The sequence below is a fragment of the Neolamprologus multifasciatus genome, chromosome 3 (genome assembly GCF_963576455.1).
Source record: "Neolamprologus multifasciatus chromosome 3, fNeoMul1.2, whole genome shotgun sequence".
NCBI lineage: Eukaryota > Metazoa > Chordata > Actinopteri > Cichliformes > Cichlidae > Neolamprologus > Neolamprologus multifasciatus.
Window position 1 is genome coordinate 15,849,991 of NC_140441.1, and position 27,699 is coordinate 15,877,689.

A 27,699-nucleotide genomic window follows, 5' to 3' on the forward strand; every position below is an offset into this window, starting at 1 on the left:
TACATTCTGTTTCACTAGATAGCAGTACAGCTATCTGCTCTAATTAAATGGGTTGTCAACTGCCAGTAAAACAGAACAAGATGAAGAAGGAATTATATAATAGTCATGGTGTGAGACAACGCAGCACATAATAGCAATAGATAAATACTTGAGAAGAAAAAGTAGTCAATCTGAGCTGGGCCCTGGAGAAAATTCAGACCAGACGAAGGCCCTAGCATGAGTAGTGGTAGGAAGAAAGCAAAAAAACGTATACTGGGGACCTTGAACTGCCGTTCCAAACATGAGTCGTGCCAACAGTTAAGTTACAGATTGCCCTCTGGGTGATGAGTGCCCAAAAGGCTGAAGGGGTTACTCCAACACCAGCCTGGCGGGTGGGTGGTTAGGTGACATGGACATCCAAGTCTGTGAATGCAATAAAGAGAGAATGAAGTGACATACGACTTTATCTACAGCATAAGGACATAGGTGTATGTACAAATGTTCTCAGACGAGTTTAATCCCAGAGACCTTGACCTCAAGGGCAAGGTCAGAGGTCAAGTTTTCTGAAAATTTTGTGAATCTGATAACTCGAGAAGTTACCTAGGATTTTGAGTACCACTGGTCGCCTCCAGTATTTCTAAAATTTATTTATTTTATTGGTTGTCATAAATGCTGATAGGTCGCCAAGTAGCTACTATCAGCTGATAATGGTCCACCAATGAGTCAAGTTGAATCTATTTTTCTGTGGTATTGCTCTGGTGACCCACGCGGTAGAGAAATCTCTCTTACTTGGTTAATTAACTTGTCGGACTCTAGTTTTTTTTTCTGCAGGATATGGTCCATTACTGTGGTAAAGAAAAAGAAAAGTTATGTTTTTTTACAACTGCAATTTTCCTGTGACTCATGACTAACAGACTGACATTAGCCAGACTTACCTGCTGAAGCCTTCTTTCATGGTTCCTGGTTTTTGTTTGGTTTTCTTTCTTGTGTTTCTAATTGTTCTTGTGGTTCTCCTCAGTGTTTCCCCATCTTTGCTGCTATCTGTTTTGTATCTTTTAGTTAGTTGTCATGCCTCAGTATTGGCTGTTTGTCTTTCTATTTCTTCTTTCAACTTCCTTTTTTTGTGATTGTTTGCTCTGTCATTTTTCTCACCTGGTTTCCACCTGTGGCGTGTTACTTAGCCAGTACTCTGAGTATACCCCTGTCTTTTAAAATCTTGTTATTGTCTTGGTTGTGTTGGGATGTCAGTGCCTCCCTTTATTTTCTTGTTACTTTAATAAAATCTCTTTTTCTATGCTACGACCTGCCTGATTGCCTCCACAGTCCTGCATTTGCATCTACTTAAGAACTTTGGCCAAATGCAAAAAAATCTGACTGACAGACATAATTTGTTATAGTTATTATAGATATTAAATAAAGCATTCTTGCATAGGCTATAATTGGGTCATAAATAACCTCACTCAATCATTTTACGCTAAAATAGTTCAGTTGCTTGAGGGTTAAACACATGTAGAAAGCTACATTTTCCAGGTTACCAGGGTAACAACACCACTTCCATATTTTACATGCACTTTTTTCATATGGCTGTCTTTAACATACCTATAGGTCATAATTACAGCTTGCACAGATGACCTATTTGGTCATTTTCTCGGGGGTTGTACAGTCTCGTTTTTTCTTTTTTCTTCCCCAACCTTTAAAAATTTACCCTTTGCCAGTGTGTCACAGAGGCTGTATCTCTTCTAGTATCTGCTGCTGGTTTGTGGAGGTGATGGCGCCAAGCTAAATGATAGTTCCTCCAGGTTCATGTTTAATGGAGGACCCCATTACACATGAAAAATGGGCCTTGTTCTGTAATGGCTGGCTACATCCAGAGCCCGCAGGAACAGCACAGAAAATGCTCTAAAGCGGGTACACGCTGTATAAGTGATGATCTTCTTCACTAAAGATGTCGGATGTTATTTTGTGATTGGTTTTTCTGACAAGGTGTTAGCAGGTGCCGTCACATTAAAGTATGTATTCACAGCAAGTCAGTTTTTATTGGCGAAAGACGCTGATGGGATGTGCGAAATTCCATTTAGCTTAAAACAGATTGCATTGTTATAGTTTAGGTTGCTGGCCTGCTATATGAAAGAATAACATAGGGCATGCTGGATGATATTATAAATCATGTGCTTGAGCCAGTCAGTTAATCCTCTTTAGATCAATAAATAAGACGTAGCACAAGAGGCTCTATTGACTTTTAGTTTTTTGGTGTTCAATCTGAAAGTTCACTATAATGGCATAATTATCAAACACTTGACACTTCTTTTTACAGCTACCAAATATAATGACTTGATAACACAATATTTTTACACCTATGAAGGAAACCTGCATATAGAGCAAGGACAGGCATCACCCTCTGGAAGCATCATGTTTTTTGTAGCTGTTGCTATCTTATTATTATTTTTAGACGTCAGGGTTTAATTTAAGGGCTAAGTTAAGAGTTAACACTAGCATACTCGGTTAGCTGGATGCATGTATTGACTGTATGGGGGCTAGCAAGTGCCATGTAACATGCAATTTTGTCACTGTTGGTCATATTTGTTGGATTGTATTTAAAGGCTCCAAAAGGCACAAACAAGTTCACTGAGTCCGGTTAGCTGAGGTGATGTCTGGAAGACATAGTATACCCGTCTGCCAGTCAGCATGTCCATGCTTTTAATAAACTTTAACAGGGGTGTATGGAAAAAAAAACAATTTAGATTTATAGAGCAGCTGCTTCTTCTCCCGATCAAAACATATTTATTTCTTTTTATAGTTGGACATTCTTAGGCGAGAGATTGTTGCAATTTTTAAAGCCAGTCTCAAGTTGCCAGATCAGGAACTGCAGTTAAGCACGTCTGAGGCCCATCTGAAATACTGAGCTCTGTAGCAACAATAGCCTTCAACAATAACTCAAACAAAGTGGTCTGATTATCTGACAATGGTTCCTAGAAGCACATACAGTACTGTGTAATACACTCAGCAAGCAAATTCTCACAAACAGACAAGGAGGAAGCACTCAACACGTCACCAGGAGATCACATTTCCCATCAAGCTCTTTCCCTGCCCCACGTTGAGACTCGAGCACCAGCCCTAAAGTGACAAGCAGACAAATTGGACTTGAAGAAGCCCAGAGGCAATCAGAGCTCACCACTCACCCACAATTACTTGTCCTTTAACACAACGATCAATGTGCTCACTGAGTTTGACCGGCGCAAGCTGGGACACGCTAAAATAGACTCTCTGGGTGGGTGACGCTCTGGAATAATGAGGCAGAGAAAGGTTCACAAGGTACATTTTTGATATGAGAACCCAGTAAGTCCCTCCTGCTTGAGCTGCCCTGGGGCTGATTTGGAGTTGTTAAACTTTAAGCTAGTGGTGAGGTTTATTTCCACACTTGATTTTAAGGTTGTTTTTTCACAGGCCCTGATGACAGCAAACCCAGTTGCGTACATGGCAATAAGGAAATTAAGTTAATTTGAGCTGTTAATTAAAGCACATTATCACTGTAGTTTAGACACCAAGAGAAGAAAAATTACTTTCCTGCAGTCTTATTATGTAGTCACCTCATGTGTGCTTGCTCTGATTGCATACCACTGTTTTATAACCTATGCAAATACTGATTGGCCTCACTTTGCAATTCTGATCAGCCAGCCATAGTATTATAATGGGCTATTAAAATAAGCATTCTGAAGGGCACAGGAAGTTGATTTATTTTAATATTTCTTTCTGTAAATATAGGACAAACACGCATGTTTATTGACTCTATGTATGACATCAAACCTATATTGCCAGGCTTTTTCTACCATATCAGGTGGCCACTGCACACTGCATTTCTCTGAGATTGTGTGAGTGGGTTCGTGTCACAGTAGTGGGACCGCTGTGGCTTGTTCTTTGACAGAACAGTGCAAAAATACTTGCCCATGTGTGGGCTGTCACAATGCATCTGTCTGCTATCACTGCACAAAAAAAGAGATTGTATTCGTATATAAATTTAAAAAGGCAAAAAAAAAGTCCTCAGGCCAGGTTCTCAAGCTTTTTGGGCGTTTGTTAATCAAATTGCATCTGCTGATTTCTTATTCATGACCTCAACATGACTTAACTCTGAGCCCAACACATCACCACGCATATACAGATACTTCATGTTCATTATCCAAACAGTTGTGTTCTCATTATTTTTTCATACTTTGCCTAACCTATGTATGTCTTAATTTACAAAAGAAAAAACAAGCTTATTATAGGGAGGTAAATATTGCCCTCACCTTCAATAGCGTGCACTGTTTGCTCATGAATCGCTGATGATCTGTGTTTAAACCACGATTTTATTGGTCTTAAATTCAATTCTGCACTTCTGGCAAACAGTAGACTGTGAATAATTGATGCACAAGTAATGTCTGAGGGCAAGAATATAAAAGACTAAGTTCCTGACTCAACTTAAAGGTTTACAGTGCTGCGGGCGATGAAAGAGCTTGTGCTATGAAGGATCTTTTCAGAGGTGGGGATTTGGCGTAAAGCCATGCTCACTGTAGAGAGAGGCTAGCTCTGTTCAAGCTAGGGGGAAAAAAGTGGTACCAAATGTGAGTAAAATTTGGATTCATGTGAGAGAGTCTAACTTTTAATTCAAAATTCAAATCATATTTATTTTCAGTCACTGAACAAATGCCATGAAGAAAGGCAAGGAGAATGTATGCAGCAGAGTTTTATGTGTGGTTTTTACACCTTTTCACAGGAGTTATTCACCCAGCCACAAACAGCTTCACTCAGAGATGCTCATGTTAAACTGCATCTGTTCAGAATGCGTATCTATTAATGCTCGTCAGCACTATTGCGTTACACATTTGAATACATCACTTGAAGTTGTAATCTTAAATAGACGTTGCATATTGTTCCAAATTTCAAATCCTCGAGCTGCACCTGTGTACTTCCTGAGTGTACTCATGAACCTTATGGGTTTCTGTTGCTGAGCTGTGAAGATGGGAAATGAAGTCTATTGATTGTGTATTGACTGTCCCAAAACTCAGATCCAAAACAGCGCTGTGATGCCAAAGCCCGACCATGAAATGGGATTTCATGATGCTTGCCAAGCCTGCGCTCTTACATTCAGACCTTAACCCCTTCAGCCCTGCTGCCAGACAATTGAGAGATCATGGAAGGCTGATTACATCGAAGCAGCAGAGTTAGCTTGATGTTTTATGGATGTCAGAATGACTATAGAACAACGTCAATGCAGCTGGTAGGGATTCAGTTATGTCCTCAAAGATTTTTAAGTAAATCAGACACCTGTCATAACAGGAAGTCTTCCAGTTGAAGAGTTGTCTGCTTACACCTGCAACATACCAGACTAACATAATCATACTTGTGAAAGTGTAAATTGCTCTTGAGCTGCTGTCAAACTTTGGTGCCAGCAAATGACTCTATATCTCACTGTGATTTGAGGTGTGGATGTTTTTTTTCTGACATCCCACACCAGATGGGGGAGCTTTGCAGTTATTCAAAGTATTAAATATGAGGTTGTCGTGGCTTTAAACCTGTTTATGTAAATATTCCTATTCCTTCACAATCCAAGCAAGTCTGTCTCAAAATAATTAATCCTGGAAATAAACACAAGAGGGTTTCAGAAACTAATGATTGTACAAATTTAGACACTTTAGCTGATTAAGGTGTGCAAAGTTTAGTTTAAGGCTTTTAAAGTTATGTAGAAAACCTTAAAAGCTTTGCTTGGCTTGCCTAAGGTCCTAGTCACACAAGTCGGTGTCTTTCATCCAAACTACAGGTGACTACACAAAAGACGTTTTTGCTGCCTCATCTTCTTTGTGACCAGTTTTACCCAGGAATACACATTTTTCCCTAGCAACCAGGGGTTATTACGGGGTTGCGAACTGGTCTCTAAAGCTGTGTGACTGAGACCTGGAGAGGAAAACAGAATACACAAAAGCCACATTTTGCTTCATAATGAACATGGAAAATCCTGCTACTGACATACAAAGTCTTGAATAATCAGGCCCCCATCTTATCTTAATGACCTTGCAGTGAGAGCACTTTGCTCTCACACTGCAGGCCTACTTGTTGTTCCAAGAGTATTTAAAAGTAGAATTGGAGGCAGAGCCTTCAGTTTTCAGGCACCTCTTCTGTGCAACCAGCTTCCAATTTGCATTTGGGAGACAGACACTATCTGTACTTTTAAGATTAGTTTGCTAAAGCATACAGTTAGGGCTGGATCAGGTGACCCTGGATCCTCCCTTAGTTATGCTGCAATAGGTGTAGGCTGCTGGGGGATTCCCATGATGCACTGGGTGTTTCTCACTCACTGTCACGGTTCTGGGTCAGTTTCTACCCAGTATTTTGAGTTTATTATGTTTTGGTTTAATTTTCCATCAGGGATTGTTTCCTTGTTCTCTTGTTGTGTTGATGATGATGATTATGATGTTATTAGAGTTTCATGTTTCTGTTTATTTGTGTTTCGGATTTGTTCTTCGGTTGTGTCTACTTAGTATATGTCTAGTTCCATGTGTCATTTTCTGTCTGTCTCTCAATGTCGAGTCTGCGTCTTAGTGTGATGGTTTCTTGTTCCTGTTTTAATGTGAAGGTCTGCGTCTCATGTGACTGTGTTCAGTTTTACCTCTCGTCTCGTTAATGACTCCCAGCTGTGTCTCCCACCTGTGTTTCATCCGTGTGTTCCCTGCCGTCACCATCTTGTACCGTCGTCCACCTTGCTTCATGTTTGAGTTCCGGTTCGTATTCAGTAGTTTAGTTGTCTCCAGTATAGTTTAGTGTGATCTCTGTTTCCGTTTTTCCACTGGCGCTTTGTGTTCAATAAACCACCTTCACTCCTCCACTACTGCCTGCGATTGGATCCTCATTTATTATTTTTATACGGCTCATCTCACTCGCCGTGACACTCGCTATGTGTTAATAGACCTCTCTGCATTGAATCATACTTGTTATTAATCTCTGGCTCTCTTCCACAGCATGTCTTTTATCCTGTCTTCCTTCTCTCACCCCAACCGGTCAGATAGCCGCCCCTCTCTGAGCCTGGTTCTGCCGGAGGTTTCTTCCTGTTGAAAGGGAGTTTTTCCTTCCCACTGTTGCCAAAGTGCTTGCTCATAGGGGATCATATGATTGTAGGGTCTAGCTTACATTATAAAGGAACCTAAGGGGACTGCTGTTGTGATTACGCGCTGTATAAATAAAATTTAATTCAATTGGACTTTTCAGTACAACCCAGTATGAAGTTGGATTTTTGCCAAGGCTAATGCCTGAGCACATTTATAAATTCCAGTGGTTAAGCATCAGTAGCACTTTAAGTGACATTATATCGCTGAAATGTTAGCTTTTTATTGATAATCAGACCGAGTGGCTTGTGATTTTTCATGATGACAGTAGGCATATTTCCAGTGTAGCTAAGCTGCTCTTTATAATTCTAGTCTTGCAGTATGTGTGAAAGAGCTTTAAGCAATGAGCCAGGAAGCTGCTATATAGTTAGAGCAGGATAACCTTTTCTTGCTACGCCACCTGATAGCGGGCATTTTCTGTTTCAGTATTTTCAGCATTGTGGTGATGTACAGTTATAACCAGGGACACACTGAAAGAGTATTATATTCCACAACAAGCAGGTAATGAGTGTAACCTTTGTTATTCTGGTTTTCATGTTCTGCACTGTTATTTTTGGGCTTCAACATGTTTAGACAGAGTTGGAAAAACTTGCAATCAAGAATAAAATAGTTTTTTTTGTATAGTTACATTTTCATTGAACCTCCTGACAAATGGAGGAGCTACACACTCTTTGTTGCAGTCTGTCATATAATTAGAATATAAACAGAGGTGCTACATCAAGGCCCAATATAAGATAAATAAGAATTTTCTGGATTGGAAATCATGCAAAGCTGCTCTACTGGAGTCCTAGAATATAATTATGGATCTTAAATGGGACATAATAGGTTGTCTTTAAAGCCTGCTTGGTTCCTCTCTCTGTGGCCATTCCTAGAGAGCAGAAAAAATGATGAGCTTTGGCTGTGGTAGCAGCTCACAGGCTGACGTGTGTCCTTCACCAAGTAGGTGACACGGTGCAGCGGCCTCTAACTGCATTAAAAAAAAGAAGCCTTATTCCATTTCTCTCCTCCCCAGAGCAAAATCTGAGCTCTTGGTGGAAAGCTCACCTTGGCTTTGTGTGTATTTCTTTGTGCACGTTTGTGTGGTTGCACACATCTGAAATGTCCCCTAACTAAATTTTCTCGTGCCCTGAAAATGACAGTATTAATACTTGAGCGGCGTCCGCTTGTACCACTGTGACGAATGCATGTTAAACAGCACTCGGTGCAATTTAAAGCGGCTTCACATTAAAACTGCACCGAGGCCTTGTAAACCTGCAGAGTGGGTTACTATAATTGAGTCCTGCAAACAGCAGAATTGAAATTAGCTGCATAATTGCAGAAACGGGCTGCTTTCCAGCACCGAGCTCTGATTTACAGCTGAAACCATGAAAAACCCTGCTACTGAGGCAGTAGCTGTCATGGCTCACAATGTCCTGGTGCTTGGCTGGAAAAACAAATCCCTCCCTCAGGTGTGTGTAGACATACTGGAATGTATTCACCTGCTGTGTTTGTTATGTACAGTTGGTGGGTGGATGTAGAGGAGAGCACAGTGAAGATGGCTCTACATGTATGTGCTTCTGTGTTTGTTGAATTAGTAATATCCACCAGACCTCATGATTCGTAGACTGCACCAACCTGACAAGTGTTAGTGAAAGAGCGTTTGACGGGGAGAGAATGGCGTTCCCGACTCTGTGGATTATTGGAAAACAAGCTTGCGGTCTGAGACATGTGATACCACCCATAATTTTTTTGCATAAGATTCAGCAACAGGAAGATTGAAAGATATAAGCTTTTTTGTAAGGTTTTGTAGGTCCTCTGCAACTCTTTGTTATATTTTTCTGCAGAGCTCAAGTCACTGAGCTTCCCTTCAGACACATGAAATATCAACAGATTTCCCAAATACTTGTTATGTTTGGTTATGAGTAGATGTGCAACTCCATGGGGTTAGGGGTCAATTATCATAACAATTTTGAAAGCTATTTGCCCGTCTCATCTTTACTTTGAAAATTAAAATGTTATCTGGTCCCATCAATGTCGATTTTGGTAAATACATCAACCAATAATGTTAGCCCACTAATTTGGACTCTAATTTTCTGAGATCTTGTGGAGATTTGAACCACAGAGTTGAAAAATCTGTTATTGTTTTTCAATAAAGTATTATGTCAACAAACCCTACAATACAAAGTTTTAAAAAAACTAAAATATATATTTCACATTTAAATTATTTCAACTACAGTCTCAGATCGGAGGTACCCTGGCTGGAAATTTATCCTTGCATTTTCATATCTATTGATTTGTGTCAATGTGCACAAAATTGTATTTTTTTCAAAATAGTGCAAAAGAGACTAAGGTTGGGTGATTGGATGAATATATCGACCATCGATGATAGGCTGAGCCTTTCACCGACTGTTTTTACAAGAGCAATTTATTTATTTGCCCATGAGCACGTTTGCTAATAATGTTGGTTGAAGCTAAGAGAAGCAGTCAACTGAAAAAATAATAGCTCTGTTTTAACAGCACCCTCTGTTCTGCGAACAAATGCAGCGATTCATTTACTCAAACTCATAACAGAAAGAAAGAAAGGCAGTAGCCTATGTTGAGAAAAAAACAAAAGCATTTCATTTAAATAAAAAAAAAACACTGGTGGGGAGGGAAACAAAGAGAAGCTGGCTTCGTTTTTCCACTATAACCGTGTTTATATGCCGTTCAAGTGTCTGTCTTACTCACTCGACAAAAAGACAAATATAAAATGAAACAAAAATAAGTTGAAATTAAAATGTATCTTCCAATGAACATAAAAAAACCCAAACTTCGATGTAATGAATAATCCAAAAAGTGGCTCTATTAATACTGAAACAAACAAGATAAGATAAGATAACCTTTATTAGTCCCACACAGGGGAAATTTGTTTTGTCACAGCAGGAAGTGGACAGTGCAAAAGTTATGTAGCAAAAATTAGAATATAATAAGAATAAATACAGTACACAATGGTACAGAATAGAATAAAATAAAATACTATATACAGCAGAATGAAATAGAATAAAATATACAATAGGATAAAAATAGAATACAAATTCTATATACAACTGAATAAAAATACAACGAATACAACAAACCAAACAAGAAAATAAAGCAAAATATTCCCTCCTAACAAAACAGAAAAATGTCTGTGCATGATTACATTGTTCTGCTAATATATCACCTATCATCATTTATTGGACTGACGAATGTTGGTTAGAAAAGTGTTACATATCGCCCAACCTTGAAAAGGACTGCACATGTATAAGTTGTGTTCTCAGTGATTTGTTTAGTAAAATTTTATTCAACTAAACTACCTGGTTACAAAAAATAGATTTGTATTAAAATTCAATAGTTGCTACTTTTGTTGTTCATGGTTGTCAGCCTCATCAGAGGACTAACATGGCACAGACACCAAACTGCATACACACTGTTAATGCGTGTTTGTATACTTGAAGAAACAGATTACATGATAGGTGACCATTTGACCTTTGGCATTGGGAACTTGTCCTCAGCACATGCTCCATAACACCGCATAAACATTTAATAATACAACGATACTCTTGCCTCTTTTGAAACCAATTACCTCTAAGCCTAAGATCTTAATGCACTGAACTGAAACATCTCTGGAAGCAGTACCCACGGAGGTCGGTATTTACCATGCAATGCATAATTCAGACACACATATCTGCCAGTCAACTTAAAGTCATGTAATTTTTATGAGCAGGAACTCAACCGAATTCTGTTACATACACCGGAGACACAAGCTGGCTCTGGAAATATCCCTGGTAGGGTGAAAGGTCAGTCACTATAGTATTGTGTGGAGGTGGTTTTAAAGGTTAGGGGGCTTCTTGACTTTGAGCTGGAGATAAAGTGTTAAGAGAGAAGCAATGCGTCAAACAGCAGTTAGACTGCTGAAGACTGGCACGTGATTCATTTATAGATCTGTGCCCTGTGCATGACTTACTTTGTGTAGCTTGGTCACATTCGCTGCTTTACCTGCTCTGTCATGTTTTACATCATACCAGGTCTGCAGTGCTGCATCTAAATCAAGAGAAGGGAATTGGATTATTGCCTAAAATGTGATCTTTTATCTTTTCTTTTTTTTTACCCTTTTCTTGTACCTATCATCTCCTTAATATCCAGTAGCTCATTTTATGTCCATTTTGTTATTATTATATATTTCAGACAGGAAAAATAATTTTATTCCACTTGTCCCTTATCTTCACACTGAGTAAAATATTCCAGTCTTGTCTCAGCATAGCTTAGGCGCCATTTAATTCTCATTTCTCAGTGTAACATATTTGCTAAAATCGTCTCTGAAATTAAAAAAATGTGTTTTAGTTTAAACCCTGCTCATCCCCGCCTTCGCAGCTTGGAGAATATCGAGGGGTTGATGCATGTGCTTACAAAAACTGTAATTCAGTTTATTTTTCTGCATTTTGCGTTATTGTTCTTTTATTATTGTGAAAAACTGTGCAGTTTTGCCTATTATAGCATCTAAAAATGATTCAAATGAAGGGAACCTCACTAAAGCTGGGTATTACAGCTCAATACTTTTGTTTGTACCACTTCGAAATGTATCTGTATATTGCACTAGGATCAACAAATTCTTGGCCCTGTGAGAAATTTACAATGGATTTGGTACTGAAGCAATTGCCTTTGCTTTGTCTCAGTATATTAAGAGACACCGAGAGTATTATTCAGCACTTTGTTCTCCACTGTTGGTGTGAAATGTGCGCGACTAAATTAGGCTGACGGGATTTACTCTGTGCTGTAGCATCCGCTCAGAAGACAATCTGTGACTAGAAATGTTCATCCTTGGTCGCTTGTTTCCGAGGATGCTTGTTAAAACAATAACAACAGATCATAAAGGCGTTAAAAACTAATAATACGTTTTAGAAGCGCTGTTTGTCTGCAGGCATTTTATACCTGTAGGTCTGGGCTGTTGCCTCAAAGTAGATCCCTGTGTGAACTCAACAATGTGTGTGAGGCTGGCTCTGCTTTACACAGCCTTGTGGATTGTACATATTGATTGGCTTCCACTTTCAGATCAAAGATGCAAAGAACCGCAGAGGCCACATTAGGGATTACGGTATTTCTTTGCGAGCAAACATGAGTGATTTAGAGAGGGATAAAACAGACACATACTAATATCCCCTTCTCAATCTGCAAGGATTAATGACCAGAAGCTGTTGGCATGAGTTCAGCAATTAAATTGGATAGTGAACCCATCTTTTTAATGATAATCTGATTTGGAGCTGCTGCTGTTCACATTCACATCCTCTCTTACCGCAGTAATTCAGATAAGACTACTAATAGCAGAGTAAATCGACTCTTTCTCTCAAACAACATCATCACTTTCTGACAGCCTCGGAAAGAGAACTAAATATCATCTTAACGTGATGAAACTCATGCTGCAACTTCCCAGCACTGACACGTAATCTGTGACTCATGTGGGTAACGTAAGAGAGCAGGTGATACTTGAGGATTCCAGTAGCTGCTGGCACAGATAAGGTTTGGTTAATGTCTGCAGGTCTGTGTAAGAGGATGGATTGCAACATGTCTCGCCATTTACCCAGGGAAAAGGGTTTCCTCTCCACCCTGTGGTTTATTAATAGCGAGCTGGTGGCTGTCGGGCAGGCGACGCAGTGTTAGCGGTATTGACACGGTTAGTGTTTCACCTGTCACTGCTGCTGATAAGCTGTCATCAGAGCCAGCCTAATAGATTTTAGATGACTTTGGCCCACAGTAAGTTGATGAATGCATCATTTATTGTGCTTTTTGTGACCTTGGCACAGCCAAGGCTGTCTGTCTAAGGATATTAAACTGTATTACTCAGCTGATATTATAAACTTCTTCAAATCATGTAAAAGAGGTTAAAAAATGACCATGATGGGCAAAACATTCAAAGTGGTCAAGCCTATGGAGCAATTTCCACTTGTAATGTCATTTCTTTTTCAATAGTTAGTTAATGTTTTGCCATGTGTAGAAGTTTTGGCGCACTATTTGATGTAGCTTCACCCGTCCAGTGACCAAAACCTTACTGGAATAATTGCCAACTAAATTATTTTTAATAGTAATTTGAAGTTCATAAACACTGAAACATACTTTTATTCATCCAATCCATTCAGCACCATACTTGGTCTATTTGCTAATAGACATTTGAGATGAATATTGATTTGTTGTATTCATTACTGATGGTGGTGGTGTAATTCTACAAATCCACAGTTTGTTTTAAACCAGTGTTTTTGCTAGATCACAATTGGATCTTAAAACTTTGTAGCTTTCACCAAACTAGCATGCTTTACTCAGGCAGGTGTCTAACTAGCATGGTCATCATTAGCACATGGCTAAATATCATTTTATGTAAGCTAGATCTTTGCATATATTTGTACACCTGGTGTTTACACGAGCACAAATAGTGATGCCTGCAAAAATTGTTCACAGATCCTGACCGAAATAGGATTTTTCAGACCAATACAAATACCGATATTTGATGATTTAAAAATCTAAAATATCAGCCGATATTTTTTCTTTCAGCTGCACAAAACAGATTTACCCTAAAATGTGTTATTTATGACTTCTTACAATGACAATGCAGTTTTAAAATAGTCTTGTTTTTCTTGTTATTGTTTGTTGCATTCAAAACACAACAGATTTTTATAACAATAATGTTATAGAGTGCCCCCTGGTGGACGTACTATGCAACATCAACAATCATAGCGTCAATAAAAGATGTTTGTACCTTCTTTACTTTCTACATTTTCATTTATGAACCATTATAAATGCCAATATCAATTTATGAGGAAATAGTTCATATCATCGCCGCCAATATATCTGTCAGACTCTATTTGCTAATATACAATATGTTCCATCAGCTGACTATAGTAATGAATTTATCCCTCCTCTTTGCAGCAGCCATCAACTTCCTTCCCTGACTTCCATGCACAAAGCTGCTGTACCTTATATAACCTTTACAACATCTCTTCCAGGAAACAAACGCTCTTTGAATATGTCCGTGATTGCTCAACAGCAGCTCATTGTAAGCCGGTATTGTGACACAAGAATATCGAGCCTCGATATGAGATGGTGAACTGTGGATTTGGTCTTTGTGGTTTCAGAACCAGCTTGCGTGGATAGGTTAATTGGAAAATCCAAATTGCCATTAGGTGTGAATGTGCGAGTGAATGTGAGCGCGAATGGTTGTCTGTCCCTGTGTGTTGGCCCTGCGACAGACTGGCGAGCTGTCCAGGGTGTACCCCGCCTCTCGCCCTATGACAGCTGGGGGAGGCTCCAGCGCCCCCCGCGACCCTGAAAAGGAGAAGCGGAAGTGAATGGATGGATGGTTTCAGAACCATTTTGGCTCTATTAGCAGATCAGTTTACTGACCTAATAAATCTACCAGTTTGTTAAGAGTGTCATCTTATAACTGTGACCTCATACAATTTGTTTATCCAACAGTGGAACTCACAAAAGATCCGTGGAGGATATTATACCATTTTGTCATTAATCCCTTTCACCCTACATGTTACAGACCATAATTTGTCTTTAATTAAAAGTTTTCCACCGGTTTTATGTCTCCATAATGCCAAAATACAAATTTCAAATGTGCACCAACTACTGATGTTCCTGATACCCCTGGGATAAGTCCCCACCCTCTGAGCTGAACGGTATATATGACTAAAACAGAGTGATCTTATTAAAGAGCACATATTTAATGTTAGTATAATTTCTCACGCAGTGAACTAAACTGCTCCCTTGCCATCTCAAGCAGAACACAATTGGGTAAGATACACGTAGAATGATAATGTACAGTATCCGGTATTGCTAAAATGAACTGGAGTGAGGAGGAATGTTTATTGCCCTTGGGGTTTATGATCACACCGATTCAAAGGAGCATTAAATTATGTTTTCATGTTGCTTGTGGATTGCTTATTTTGTGATATTCGTACCACCACAATAGCTGGCAATCATGCCACTGCATGTGCCTCGCAAGTTTTTATTGGGTTCATCCTCACATCTCAGCACGAGTTTCATCGTTTTTTTTTTTCCTTTTTTATTTGGAGATGTGAGAAGCTATGATTCACAGCGAACACTTCTCATTACGCAGCTGCAGTGCAATATCCACTGTGTTAAGAAGCGAGGAAAGTGGTTTGTTTAAGGGGAGGAAAAACAATAATTTGGTCTTCCTGCATCAGTGCGGATTTGTTATTTGTTGCTGCTCAGTGAGATTTTAGATTTTGGCTTGACCCGACACATTTCTCAACTGGCTGAGCAGAAAAGCACCACTTTAGCAGCTCTGTTGTAATTTTTCCATGTCGCTTTGGACACTTTACGACGTCGCGCACGCCTCAGTGGGCACCGATCTGTAAGAGTGAGCTCGGTAGACAGCAGCTTCATGTCGGGGAGGGTTGTAATAAAAGAATGTGACACAGGCGCGTCCTACGGGGTGCACGGTGGCAGCAGGTGGGGCCGGGCTAATGACAGATCCACTCGAGCGGGTGCCATTGAGCCTCACGTCCAACTGTAACTGCTCGGCTGATGTTGAAAGCCTCATATAACCACTGGCGCAGGGTGTGGGTTTGAAATCTGTGTGGCGTCTGGGCTGCAGTCAGAAGTTATTTGTTTTCAACAGTTTCTCAGTAATTCTGCCTGGTTGTGCTTCATATGGCAGCAGGACAGTTTGATTAAAATTATGTCCTGCTGCTCGGTTTTTATTATGGCTTCGGGAAAGTTCTGTACTTGGATGCGTCATTAAAGGTAGTGCTGAGTCATACACCTCTCCTCTGTTTACGGCTGTGGAAAAAGGGGGAATAAAAAAGTTCATAAATACATTAAGCTCGCCAATTCTTCCTCTGTCTCTTCCACATCTCCCCAAATGACTGTGCTACCTCATTGAACACGAGATATTCTGTTAGCTAAGATAGAAGCAAACAAATAGCCAACCCACTGGGCTTCACTAAACATTAGAGTGGCTATATTGCCGCACTTTGCCCTGTTGTGGAAATAGTTTTTTTTGTTTTTCTGCCACAATTTGAAGGGAATTAAGCTTTTTCTCCTGGACCATATTTGCCTGTGATTGATGGCAGGTGGATGCGGAGCACCCCACGCAGTCCAGTTCCCCACTGATACAGACCATCTGGGCAGGTAGTGCAGCCCAGTGTCATTGCAGCCACACGTTATGGTTTAGACCAGTCCCAGGATGTTAGGAGAATCACTTTACAGACGGGGGCGTAGAAGAGAGAAAACACTTTGTTTGCTGTGCAGGAAAAAGAAGGAGCTGAGTGTGCATATTCTGATTCTGGCATTTTTATTGTGGCATCATTATGATTTGTGTGCAAGGGAAGCCATTTCTCTTATGACTGCAAACTAAAGCCTGCATGAGCAAACTCTGCTACATAATCTGCTGCTGCTGTGCTTTGAAAGTAAGCCCCATGACAAACCCTGCACCCACTACGTCTCTTGTGTCCTCTAAAGACCATTCTTAATTGATCTCCAATGATAACCAGCAGGCAGATTCTCCCTAAATTAGGATGTTGGGTATACCTGCTGCCTAAATATTGTTTTGGACAGTGGTGCACTGGGCTCAGTTTCTGCTTTTCTGCATCCAATAATGCATAAAGCATAAAGCAGTCATTTTTTCTGCCATTTTACCAATATACTGTAGCAACATTGTATTCCCTGCATTGCGACTTAATGGGATTCTTTCTTCTTATCTTGAGCTAAATGTACTCCTGATTAAGAATGTTTTGTCTTATTGTAATGACTTCCGACTGAAAAGGCTTAATGTACCATTTTCCTGTCCTCCTTCAATTTCATTTCCTCTTGAAATTGTGCTTATTTGCTTGCAGTTCTAGAGAGTTTCAGAAAAATGTACTGACTCCTTCGAGTTTTCCATCACGACCGAAACTCTCAGCAGCCTTCGAACAGGATCGTTGCTGCTTCAGTTCTTCTTTTTTCTTTCAAATATATATTGAAAGAGGATTTATAGTTTGTTTTAGAATAATCTCTCGACACCTTGCAGTGTGCTTTTGGCAGGCTGTGGGTTGCGTCACGGAAAAGAAGAGAAAAAAAGCACTTCTGCTCTCTGTTATTTACATTGTTCTTTTTGTCAAGAGACGCTATCTTTGTTATAAGATCTGTGTTGCGTGTCATGTGTGGTTGTTTAAAGGTAAGTGCTTTTCATCTAAATAATGTTTAGATAGAAGAAGTGGGAGCACGGCGTGCTTGCTTTTAGCAAGATAATGTGACATTATTGTAAAGATCACGAGAAATGATTTCCCTTCCATGTATGTATTTGGACTGTGTGGTGCTCTTAGTTTTCGAGATCAATTGCACCCTCTAGTGTCTACTTTGATGCATGCAACTGATGGTGGCACAAAAAGAAAAGCCTCACTGTATCCTAGAGGTCATGGCTGTGTTTGTTTAATAGAAGATGCTTTTTCACTTTGATTTTGTCAGTTTCTAATTATTATAGAATTCATTAAACAAGCTGATTATACTTCTAAGTCCACTTTTTCCCCCCTATTTCTGTTTTTTTAGCCTAATTTAATGATATACGGCCAACACTAATGGTATGCCAGCAGTTAATTTTATGACTCTCTCTCTTTATGTATGTATAACAAGGACTGATGGAGGACTAGAACTCATAGTACTGCAACTTATGTCCTAATCAAGGGAAAAAGGCTTGAAAATATCTTACTGTGAGATGTGATGAACGATGCTTATCGAGTTTGTCCTGTTTCTGGCACTGATAACATTTTAAAAAAGTGAGCATAGTAAATGTTGGCTTTGTTGAACTTGCACAGTTTTGCTGCCACTTAGTGGACGATGTGAAAACTGAGCCATAGCAAAAGTAATACATATTGCATAGCATTTGGATGGCTGTGGCTCAGGAGGTAAAAGCAGCCACAGCTGCTGAATTGAACTAGTTTAAAGCTGTATGAGTTCCAGTGTGTAGGTTTTTTATTAACACAGTGAAAATAACATTTTTTTAAATAGTTTAGTTTTAATTAAACACAATGTAAAAGTGATGCGTCTCTTACTTTCTCACATTCATTCCTTAAGCGATAGAAAAGCCTAGCACAAATTAAACAATGATAAATAAGTATAGCTTTGTTCTCTGGTTTTCTCATCAGTATTACATCATGGACAGAAATAAAACTACACCTGCATACATTATTTATTCCAATAATGTCCAAACTCGAGTAAAGTCAGTTCAAGAAATTAGAGGAGCTGATCCAGCCATCAGTCTAAACCAATGGTGGACCAAGTGAATAATTGACATTGTGTCCTTAACCTCCTAAGACCCGAACTCTTCCACTGCATGCATTTTTAATTTCTCTTTGATTTTTGGACATATTGGGGCCCGATGAATGTAAAAACAAAGAATTACCAGATTTTTTTTTTTGCCTTATTTTTGTTTTTAAGAAAAATGAGAGCCACATATGAGCATATTCATTTAAAATTTTGATAGAACAGTAGCAGTATAATGTCCTCGTAAGTGGAAATCAGGCCCTTGTAGAGCAAAATTCAGTATTTTGGTCTAAATAACCCAAAATGCGATGTCCACATATGTGGACGCCAGGTCCTAGGAGGTTAATATTAACTTCATTATTATGATTGTTGACAAATTATTCTGTGCAAATTGCACTTGGTCTAAAAACTCCAGTGGCTTAGATACGGCTGCTTAAACATTGACAGAGCACGAATAAGTCTCTCATAAAATCAGCAAAGACCCACTATAAATGTTTTTTATTATCAGCACACCAGCAAATATTGCCTAATGTTTATCCCAAATACATGTTGTGTTTACAAGAAAGATGCAGCTAATTAGATCTGAGATGTGGTGGAAACAGTAATTGTGTAATTCTGTTGATGCATGTTGCAGAATTCAAACAGTTGCATGTTTTTAGCTTGAAGAAAAGAGAACATAGCACTCACTCTTGGTAATAAAATACAACATACAAAATGTCCATGAAGATATTTCCAACCAACACGTTCTCACTCCCAAAGCGTAACATTTTACGCTAGGTGACAAATCGTCAATATATTACGCTTTCGGCCATCCAACACGTCCCTATATTACAAGCTCCAAAAAATGAGGACACATGAGAACCGTTTGGAAATAATCTACACATGTGCGTTTATTTTACTTAGATTGCTTTGGAAAACACTATCTAACACGATTAACGGGGTGGTTAAGGTTAGGGATAAGGCTATGGTTAGTGCTGGAATACACGGTTGGAACCTGTGTTACCGCTGGAGCGTCATTCTATTTGATTTCATCCACAATCCGGCGCGTATCATAGGAACGCGGAAGGTCACCTTTTGCGTTCCCATGTAACGCCTCGAGCCGTGACACATTGTCGGTATATTACGGGTCGGGGGTGAGAACGGGCTGTTCCAACACATTCATCAGTACTTAAAATTAACCGATAAAACTGCAGTAGTCAAAGTGCTGCTGTCTTTCTTTGAGTACATCTCGTCTGAATGCATTTTATGGGAACCTTCAATGGATAAAGCAAGAACGGACTCCATGAACTGTGAGCTCCACAGTTCAATGAGTTATATTCAGTAAGCACAGAATTCACTTAATACATTGTACGTGTTTATGACCCTTTTTCCAAGTACAACACGTTCCAAAGCTGTACATATTTGAGCTTAATATATTTACCATAAAAGACTTGTGACTGGCCCCTTCCCCTACTTTAAGTGTGTAGTGGTAGAGGTAGATGGCGTAGTTCTGCTGGAGGTTACTTCCTGTAAAAGGGTGTTTTTTCTTCCCACTGTCATCAAAGGCTTCCTTAAAGTCGGCCGTTAGATTGGTAAGGTTTGTCTGTGTTATTGTGGCGCTTCTCTACCTTACAATATAAAGCCTTAAGATGTCTGCTGTTGTGATTTGGCACTATATAAATAAAATAAAATAAAAAATAATGGAACTGATTTAAACTGACTTAGTAGAGTGATATCATTTGAATGAATCATGAGCATTAATAGACTTTGGAGTTTTTAAAACTAGATCAAACGATCCTAAATCAAACGTGCTCTACCCTTTCACCGCTGCTTTCAGACACTTTCATTCACAGCGCATTGCACCATTTTTACCAGTTACCTAATCTGTACAAAAGGCCAAAATAAACCATCATAACCTTTTTTAAAAATGACTGAAAAATGAGTTTCAGTCAAGTTCCCTCTGGTATATCATTTATTCTGTGCACTGTGTTGATAGGTTGCACGCACCTCCTGTTTTGGTCCACCTGCAGCCACCTCTTCAGATCTCAACCTGTCTGATTCATCGCTCTCATCTCGCTTCAGTTACTGTTCACAAGCTTCCTGCAGCTATGGCTCAAGAGCAATTTGCATTTGCCTTTTCCCACCCTTAGTTCAGAAGACAGTGCGGCTATGGCTCGCCAGCCTGTGTGAGTCACAAACACCTACAGCCTTCCAGGATTTCTTTTAACGAAGCGCTTTATTTGCACAGTTTGATCAACAGGAAACAACGGGAGGAAGAAAGCAGGGAAGAAGGAAAGAAAAGCAACAGGAGAACCGTATCAAGCATGTTTGTGCGTGTGGGGAGCAGAGCACCTGCCTGCTTTAGATGGTGAAGTGGGATTGCGTGCTGTTTTGAACAGTGGTCCTTGGATTTGACCAGGCCTTGTTGTTACCAGAGAGCTCTGTAAACTTCAAATTCCAACTTTGTTCCAGTTACGAAGCACTTATGCTGCTATTGCACTTTCTCTCTCCAAACCCATGTAGCTAATCAGATTGTTTTTAGATTGTTTTCCTCAAGTGGTGTGGAATATGCCTCAGCATATGTGGGGATGATTCACCCCAGAGACATTTGATTATTTCATCCTATTCTCTGGAGTGTCCATTTTAATGAAAAGTCATTACTGCTCCAACATAATTAGGATACCCTTTGAAGAGCCATGCTCAGCTGGTTTGGACAGCTGAGCATGGCTCTTCAAAGTCATTCGAAGAACTCTATCTTCAAACTGGGTTTGAAGATAGAGTTCATATTGAGTGTCTATACTTTTGACACTTTCTTAGAGTGCCAATTAGGTTTACTATAATGCAATTTTACTCGGTTAACTAGCTTTCATTCACACACACTATACATGCATATATCCCAGCATTTCAAATTATGAGGTCAGTGAATGCACAAATAATCTTTATGAGCCGAACGCTCGTGTTCTCTAATAATCAGGCTCTTTAAACGCTCTGTTTATGACTGCTACTCTTGGATCTGTATGATGCCAAAGGGAGGGGATATACTGTTTATGGCTGTCTCAGGAACAGAAGCCCCGCCCATCTGCTGTTCAAATATGCTGTTTGCGAGGAGCAACCAGATAAATAACAGTTATTGTCAACTGAGAATCATACAAAACCACATAAGGATGTGGAGGTGGAAATAAGCATAATGTTTCCACTTTAACTGTCAAACACTGCAGTGGTAAGCATCCAGTGGGTGCTGTGGTTGTGTGAAAATGGTCATATTAATGAAGTTAAATGAAGGCAGTAAGTTATCGTACTGTATGTAGCCACAGTAATGCTAAGCCTGTTTAAAATCGCTGTTCCCTGACCCAAGTGGAGGAAAATATAGCATGACAAACAGCATAAATGCTTTTGCTGAGTATGGAATAGGGAGGTGGTTGGTAATCTAATGCTGCAGTAAATGCTGGTCCGATTCCTTCAGGAGACAATTTACTAAAGAAATGGACTCTGCGTTGGTGATTTAAAAGTCCTTGAACCTCAGAATAGCTACAGACACTCATTTGTCTGTTTCTTTTTGTGTAAATTACATATATACTTGGTTTTGAGAGTGGGTTTGCTAAAGGTGGAAGTTAAACTGCACTTTAACTTCTGTCTGAAAGAGGCCTCCGAGCAACAAAGAACACACAGCAGGCAGGAAGCAGGTTAATGGAGTGGGTGCAAATTGGTACTTGATTGCTGTGGTTGGCTGTTCTTTTTTTTTTTTTTTCCTGAATTGGACTGCTGTCACACAGTTCATGAAATGAATTGCGCGTGGGTGGCATAGGGAGCGGACTTATTTTTCATTCTATTTTCCTCTTTTGATGTGTCACATCAGGCAAAGCATCTCTGCTGTATTTTTTTTCCACATGTTCCAAGCAAAGGATGAGAATAAAAGAGATGTGGGCCTCAGCGTTTTTCTGACCTGTTGACCGTCTCCGTAATCCTGAAGATCTGCCACAAAGTCAGCCTGACTCGTAGCCACGTAAGCAGGTGCAGGATCAGCGCTGAAGAGGCAATTACTTATTTTTCAGGGTGGATAAAGGCATGGAAGTAGGAGACTTTATTCAGTGTTATGCGTACTGAATCAGTATTGCATCAGAAACCATTCTTATATACATACCATGCTGTTATCTCTCATAAAATCACACTGCAAGATTTTCTGTTGTAAGTTTTCTGCTATACCTCGGTTGTAGTAGTTGGGCTACGTTACATTAAAACTGCTCTGTCATTAATCTATAAAATGGGTGTCAGCATTTGCAACGAGAAGACTTTAAATTATGCACAAGCAACGTTGCACATAATTTAAACATTTACACCAGCCACCAGCCTGAGAGATCAGCTCTAACTTACTGCCGTGGACACAGCGTGGTTTTCTCCTCCCATTCCCAGCAGGAGATGTAGTTAAAAGGCAGCTAGCGAGGAAAAATGCTGTCTACAGTATGAGCTCTCTCGCCTCCCTCCAGCTTTACCCTCCCCGTGTGAGGAAAGGTCTGTTGAAAAGAGCGGCGGCAAACACTCTCCACAGCATGCTTCTGCCTTTCTCTCATAGCGCTCAATTAATCTAGGTGCTCAAGTGGTACAAAGTAGCTTTTGCAGTGCAGAGATCAGCCAGCAAGCTCTCACTTCATAGTGGGAACAATAGAGGAGGGAGGGGGGCTGCAGAGCGTGCACGTCAAAATTCAAAACCCAACAGAGGCACGCATGTTATACTCCCACTCTGCTCTACGTACAGCCCACCTAACACGGTGAATATAAAGGAGAAGTTTGGACCGGAGACCAGATTTTACTTATGTGAGGATCCCAGCATATCACTGGATTTTTTTCCCTCCATTTTCACTCTCAAGCCGACCCAGTTGTGGGAGGGAAAGTGTGCGAAATCTAGCAGGACTTCTAGATCACTAAGCGAGAAAGTCTAGAGGGCATCATGGGAGCTTTAATGGTCATCTTCTCTCTTCAGCCAAAACAAAGACGCAAGACAGGTACGCAAGACTGAAGATTTGAAAATAACGAAACTAATTGTCCAACCAGTAAAGTAATGATTACTCTTTCACTGTATGATGTATTTCATACAGATGGTGTGTGTTTGTGCATATGTGTGTGTGTTGTGAAAGTTTCCTGTTAATCTTGTGTTTTCCTTATAATCTCAAATGAATTCACGGTGCCACTCCAGCAGTCCATGAAATTGACTCGAAATTCGGCACATTTCAGTAAACGTTTGAGGCTGAACTCCACAAACTTGCTCGAGTTTTTTTCATTTGCTTTTCACCCGGTATTGATTTTACCATGACAGCACACAGACACACACACACACACACAGGCACAGCATGCCAAATGCGACTCTCTGCCAACGCAGTCGCACAAGCTTATGTTACAACGTCGTATCCCTCCAATAATGTGCTGATCAGCGTCACCGTCACAGCTTGTCACTGTAACAAAACACGAGGAAGTCCAGTCTTTATTAAAGAACAATGAAATATTCAGTGGGTGGCCAGTGGACAATAACTGACAGAGGTTATATTTAGTGGTGTAGTGGGAGAGAGACAGAATGGATGACATGTAAAGTATAGAAAGTCATATTCCTCTTGGGTATTGTTAGAGGGCTTGAAAGAAAAATGAATGAGGGGCTCTATGTAACTCTCTCAAGCAATAGATCACAGAGTGTGCTCTGTAAGCACATTTTATAGAGACCTAGAAAGGAGAACATGGGATCCAGATACACACAATCTTGCAGGTGATTTCTTGCATATATTGTCCCATATGCTTGCTGTACACGTTTACAGTGTTTATAGCTTTTGGAAATTAACACAGAGCTGAGATTTTTCAAAATAGACTGCTGTGCCTGTCGATGATGGTTGTTAGTAGACTGTGATGATAAACGTACAATACAAAATTATTATGAAAGAGTGGATTCATGGTGTCAGACAGCAGTTAAATGGGTTTTCACAGTCTTAGCTTGCTGTGTTGGTAAAATCAGTTGGCTAACTGAGCAGTTAACTGCTTACAAATTAACTTCCTGGGTTGGTTGCAAATACAGATGCACTGATTTCAGATTTAACAGATGATACTGACTTTTTCTGATCGTAATTGATTTTCTAAGATTATAACTGTTTATAAATTCACTTGTTTCCACAATTTTCCTTGTGCATTCTTTGATTGTTTGCTAATACTGAGCTTGCTAGCTCGTGGCTAGCTCTGCGCTCTTGCTAGCTTTAGCATTATCCGCTTTTCCTTTATTAGTGTCTTTAAAATGTTCAGCTTGGTAAATGTTGTTTAGGTTTCTCCTTAGGTTTGTTGCTACATACTTTTTCATGGTAGTCTACTTGTGGTTTACTTTTAAAAACACTTGTCCTCACTCGCAGCGAAGGGCTGCTAACGTGTGGCAGTGAGTCTGGGTGCGGGTATTAGCCTGCCCCGCTGCGCTAGTGTTGCCAACTCCTCAGTAAGGAAAATCGCTATTGGTTGTCCTAAAAGTCGCTAGAAGTCGCTGAATGACGTCATCACCTAATTTGCATAATTGGTCATGCTAATGTAATTGTAACCTACGCTGCTGGAGAGAGAAATAACATCGTGGACGAGACATAAAGTGAGCAAAAAACGTCCCAAATGCATTTAGAATTTATTTAGAACTACAAATTAAATTTCTTTTAGCAATTATTGTTTTTTGGAATGTCTTTCACGTCTTTTTTTAGCGACTTTTTTTCTAAAAAAAGTCGCTAGGGGGTCTGAAAACTCGCTAAATATAGCGACAAAGTCGCTAAGTTGGCAACACTGCGCTGCGCGTGCGTAAAACAGACTGGTACATAATTGTATATTGTATGTGAGGTTGACAGCTGGTCACCAGTCAGGCCTGAGCACTGGAAATCATCCAATTCATGTCCTTGGCTAGTCAGTCAGTGAATCTCTTAACACGTCCTCATCAGTTGGCGATCCATCTGTAAGACACAGAAATGTTTGTGCTGCAATGTAGTTACACAAACCTACTCATTTTGTAACAATCTATGATTCACAGTTAACCTGTTCATATACATACCATACCATCACATACCACACACGTGCCATATTGGTTTAGACTCAAATTGGGGCAGTAAATTTTAAAATTAACATCATGTCATATTGAAAAAGAAACGACTGAGCGACTGAGACACTTATCAGGAATTCTACTGAAGTCATGGATCAAGTGAGCAGATCTTTTTGCAGCCAGAGAAGGAACCCGCCCCCTTCTGGCTATTAGGAAAATTGCAAATTCAAAGCATTTCGGTATTAGCCTCTCAGGCTACGTCCACACGTACACGGGTATTTTTGAAAACTGAAATTTTCCGTTTTCGTTTTAAAAAATAATCCCGTCCACACGTAAAGGCAGAAATGAAGGAAAACGCTGCTAGGAACATGCCAAAGCAACAGCTGGCAATATATTCCTAACCGTGCAGAAATGTTGGCCAATCAGAAGTCTAGAATCCTCGGTGGGAAAAAGTAAACAAAGCTGGGGCATAGAAGCAGAACCGAGTCGTATGTGTGGAGGGACAGTAACTGTGCGTGTATATGTAAGCATTTAAACACTGCAGAGAGTACAAGTAACAGTAACAGTATTGTAGAAATTCATTTCACCGAAACAATAACGTGGCGCACAGTGTGACGTCAAAAAATGCGCACACCTTTGACGCTGCGTTTTCTCCGTTTTCTCCGTTTTTCCCGTCCACAAGTAAATGCAAAAACTGAGTTTTCAAAAATATCCACCCTGGCCGGAGTTTTTAAAATCTCCGTTTTCAGTGACCGAAAACGCCATTCACGCGTGGACGAAAGGTGCAAACGCATAGCAAAATCTGCGTTTTCAAAAATACCCGGGTACGTGTGGACATAGCCTCAGACTGTAGCGGCATCTTTTACAACAGTGAACCTTGAAGAGCAGCCTGTTAACTGTCATTATTGTCAGAAGTAGTTGGAGTATATGAACATGTTGCTTAACACACACTTCTTCATTGGGCTATTTTCTTTTATTAAAATAAAATAAAAATATTCATCAGAAGTTAAAAAAAAATAAATCTAACTGTTATTTATGCAAGGAAGCTTGACAGGTCCTTTCTAACATGCTTAAATGTTCTGGGAAGTTGTGTATTGATCTCTTAATTAGTTTATCAAGTGATTAGTATTTACTATTCTATTAGAATAATTTGTTTGCTTCTGGAAAACGAATATTTGCTACATGTACAACAGTATAGCAATACATTAGTATCGTTACATCAGCATGATGTATAAATAAGATGTCATTTACCATTGTTAGCAGCCAATACTTTACTAGTTCTGTATGTCACACCAAATGTTGAGAAACTAAGGTTCAAATTTCAACCAAAACCTGTAAAAACAAAATCAGTATTGACACTGAGCAGATTTTAATTTTAAATACTCCAGAATTTCACAAATGTGCATCCTTAATATTTGCTGCTGTTCTGTTCTGTGGACTTTCGGTTGTTGATCAGCAAACTGAAAAAAGAGAAAAAAATAATGGATGCCTCCTTCAGAAAGAAAGTGAAAAACAAAACTACGGCTCTTACATAATCGAACAAAGCAAACCCTTTTAAACCCTTTGTTTATCCTTCAAATCCAGCTGAAACCAGTTCCACTGCTGGCATTTCTGTTTCCTCAAATCATGCAACATACTGATTCATACCATAGAAGGTCTTTATATAAAGACAACATAAAAAAGATGCTCTCTCCGAGAGACCTCGGTGCTATTACACTACCCACTTTAGTATTTTCCATTAATTTTCATAGCTCCATTCATCTGCATGATAAGAGCAGATGGTCCAGAAAGTAGTCACAGGAACTCTGGCCTCCAGCTCCTTTTCAAACATGCACCTGGACCACTTTCGAATCTCCCCACAGTGTTTGAAATGTTTCAAAGATAATAGACATGCCAGTCTCATTATGGTGTTGTTCGCTGATGTGTTTGGCCTTGTGTGTCATTTAAATCCCTCGCCTGTTTCTGTTGTTGGGAGCCTCTGCGAGTAGTTTGTGTAGGAGTAGCTAGGTACACTCAGACGTAGAGCTCTTCAAATGGAAACGGCAAAACATTAACCGCAGTATGACTCAAGCTACTGCACTGAACTTTGTTCAAAACATCCTGAACTAGCGGTCTGATTTTTTTTCTTTCTGTTTTTTGTGGACTAATTGCACGTCGCAGTCTAAACTAACAAGTGATGGTTCATGTTCTCGTACTGTCCTGTGACATTTACACAAAGGGCGACAGAGATATCCAGTATCCTTCTTGTCGCTGGCCCCCTCTCCTCCCAGGCCTTCTGGTGTTTACAGAACTGAGTGGCTACTTTGGCCGACC

At 39.8% G+C, this 27,699-nt stretch overlaps 1 protein-coding gene across 7 annotated transcripts in view; it reads left to right on the top strand.

Moving 5' to 3' along the window:
• kcnip4a (potassium voltage-gated channel interacting protein 4a) overlaps positions 1 to 27,699 on the top strand; it is a 155,611-nt gene that overhangs the window by 65,263 nt on the left and 62,649 nt on the right. Inside the window, exon 1 of one of the 7 annotated variants that reach the window (XM_085138713.1) lies at positions 21,090 to 23,347. The exons of the other annotated variants lie outside the window; for them this stretch is intronic. Coding sequence (XP_084994839.1) covers positions 23,293 to 23,347 — 55 coding nt within the window. The 5' untranslated portion in view covers positions 21,090 to 23,292. Of the gene's footprint in view, positions 1 to 21,089; positions 23,348 to 27,699 lie in introns of those variants that run through there. 7 annotated transcript variants of the gene reach the window in all.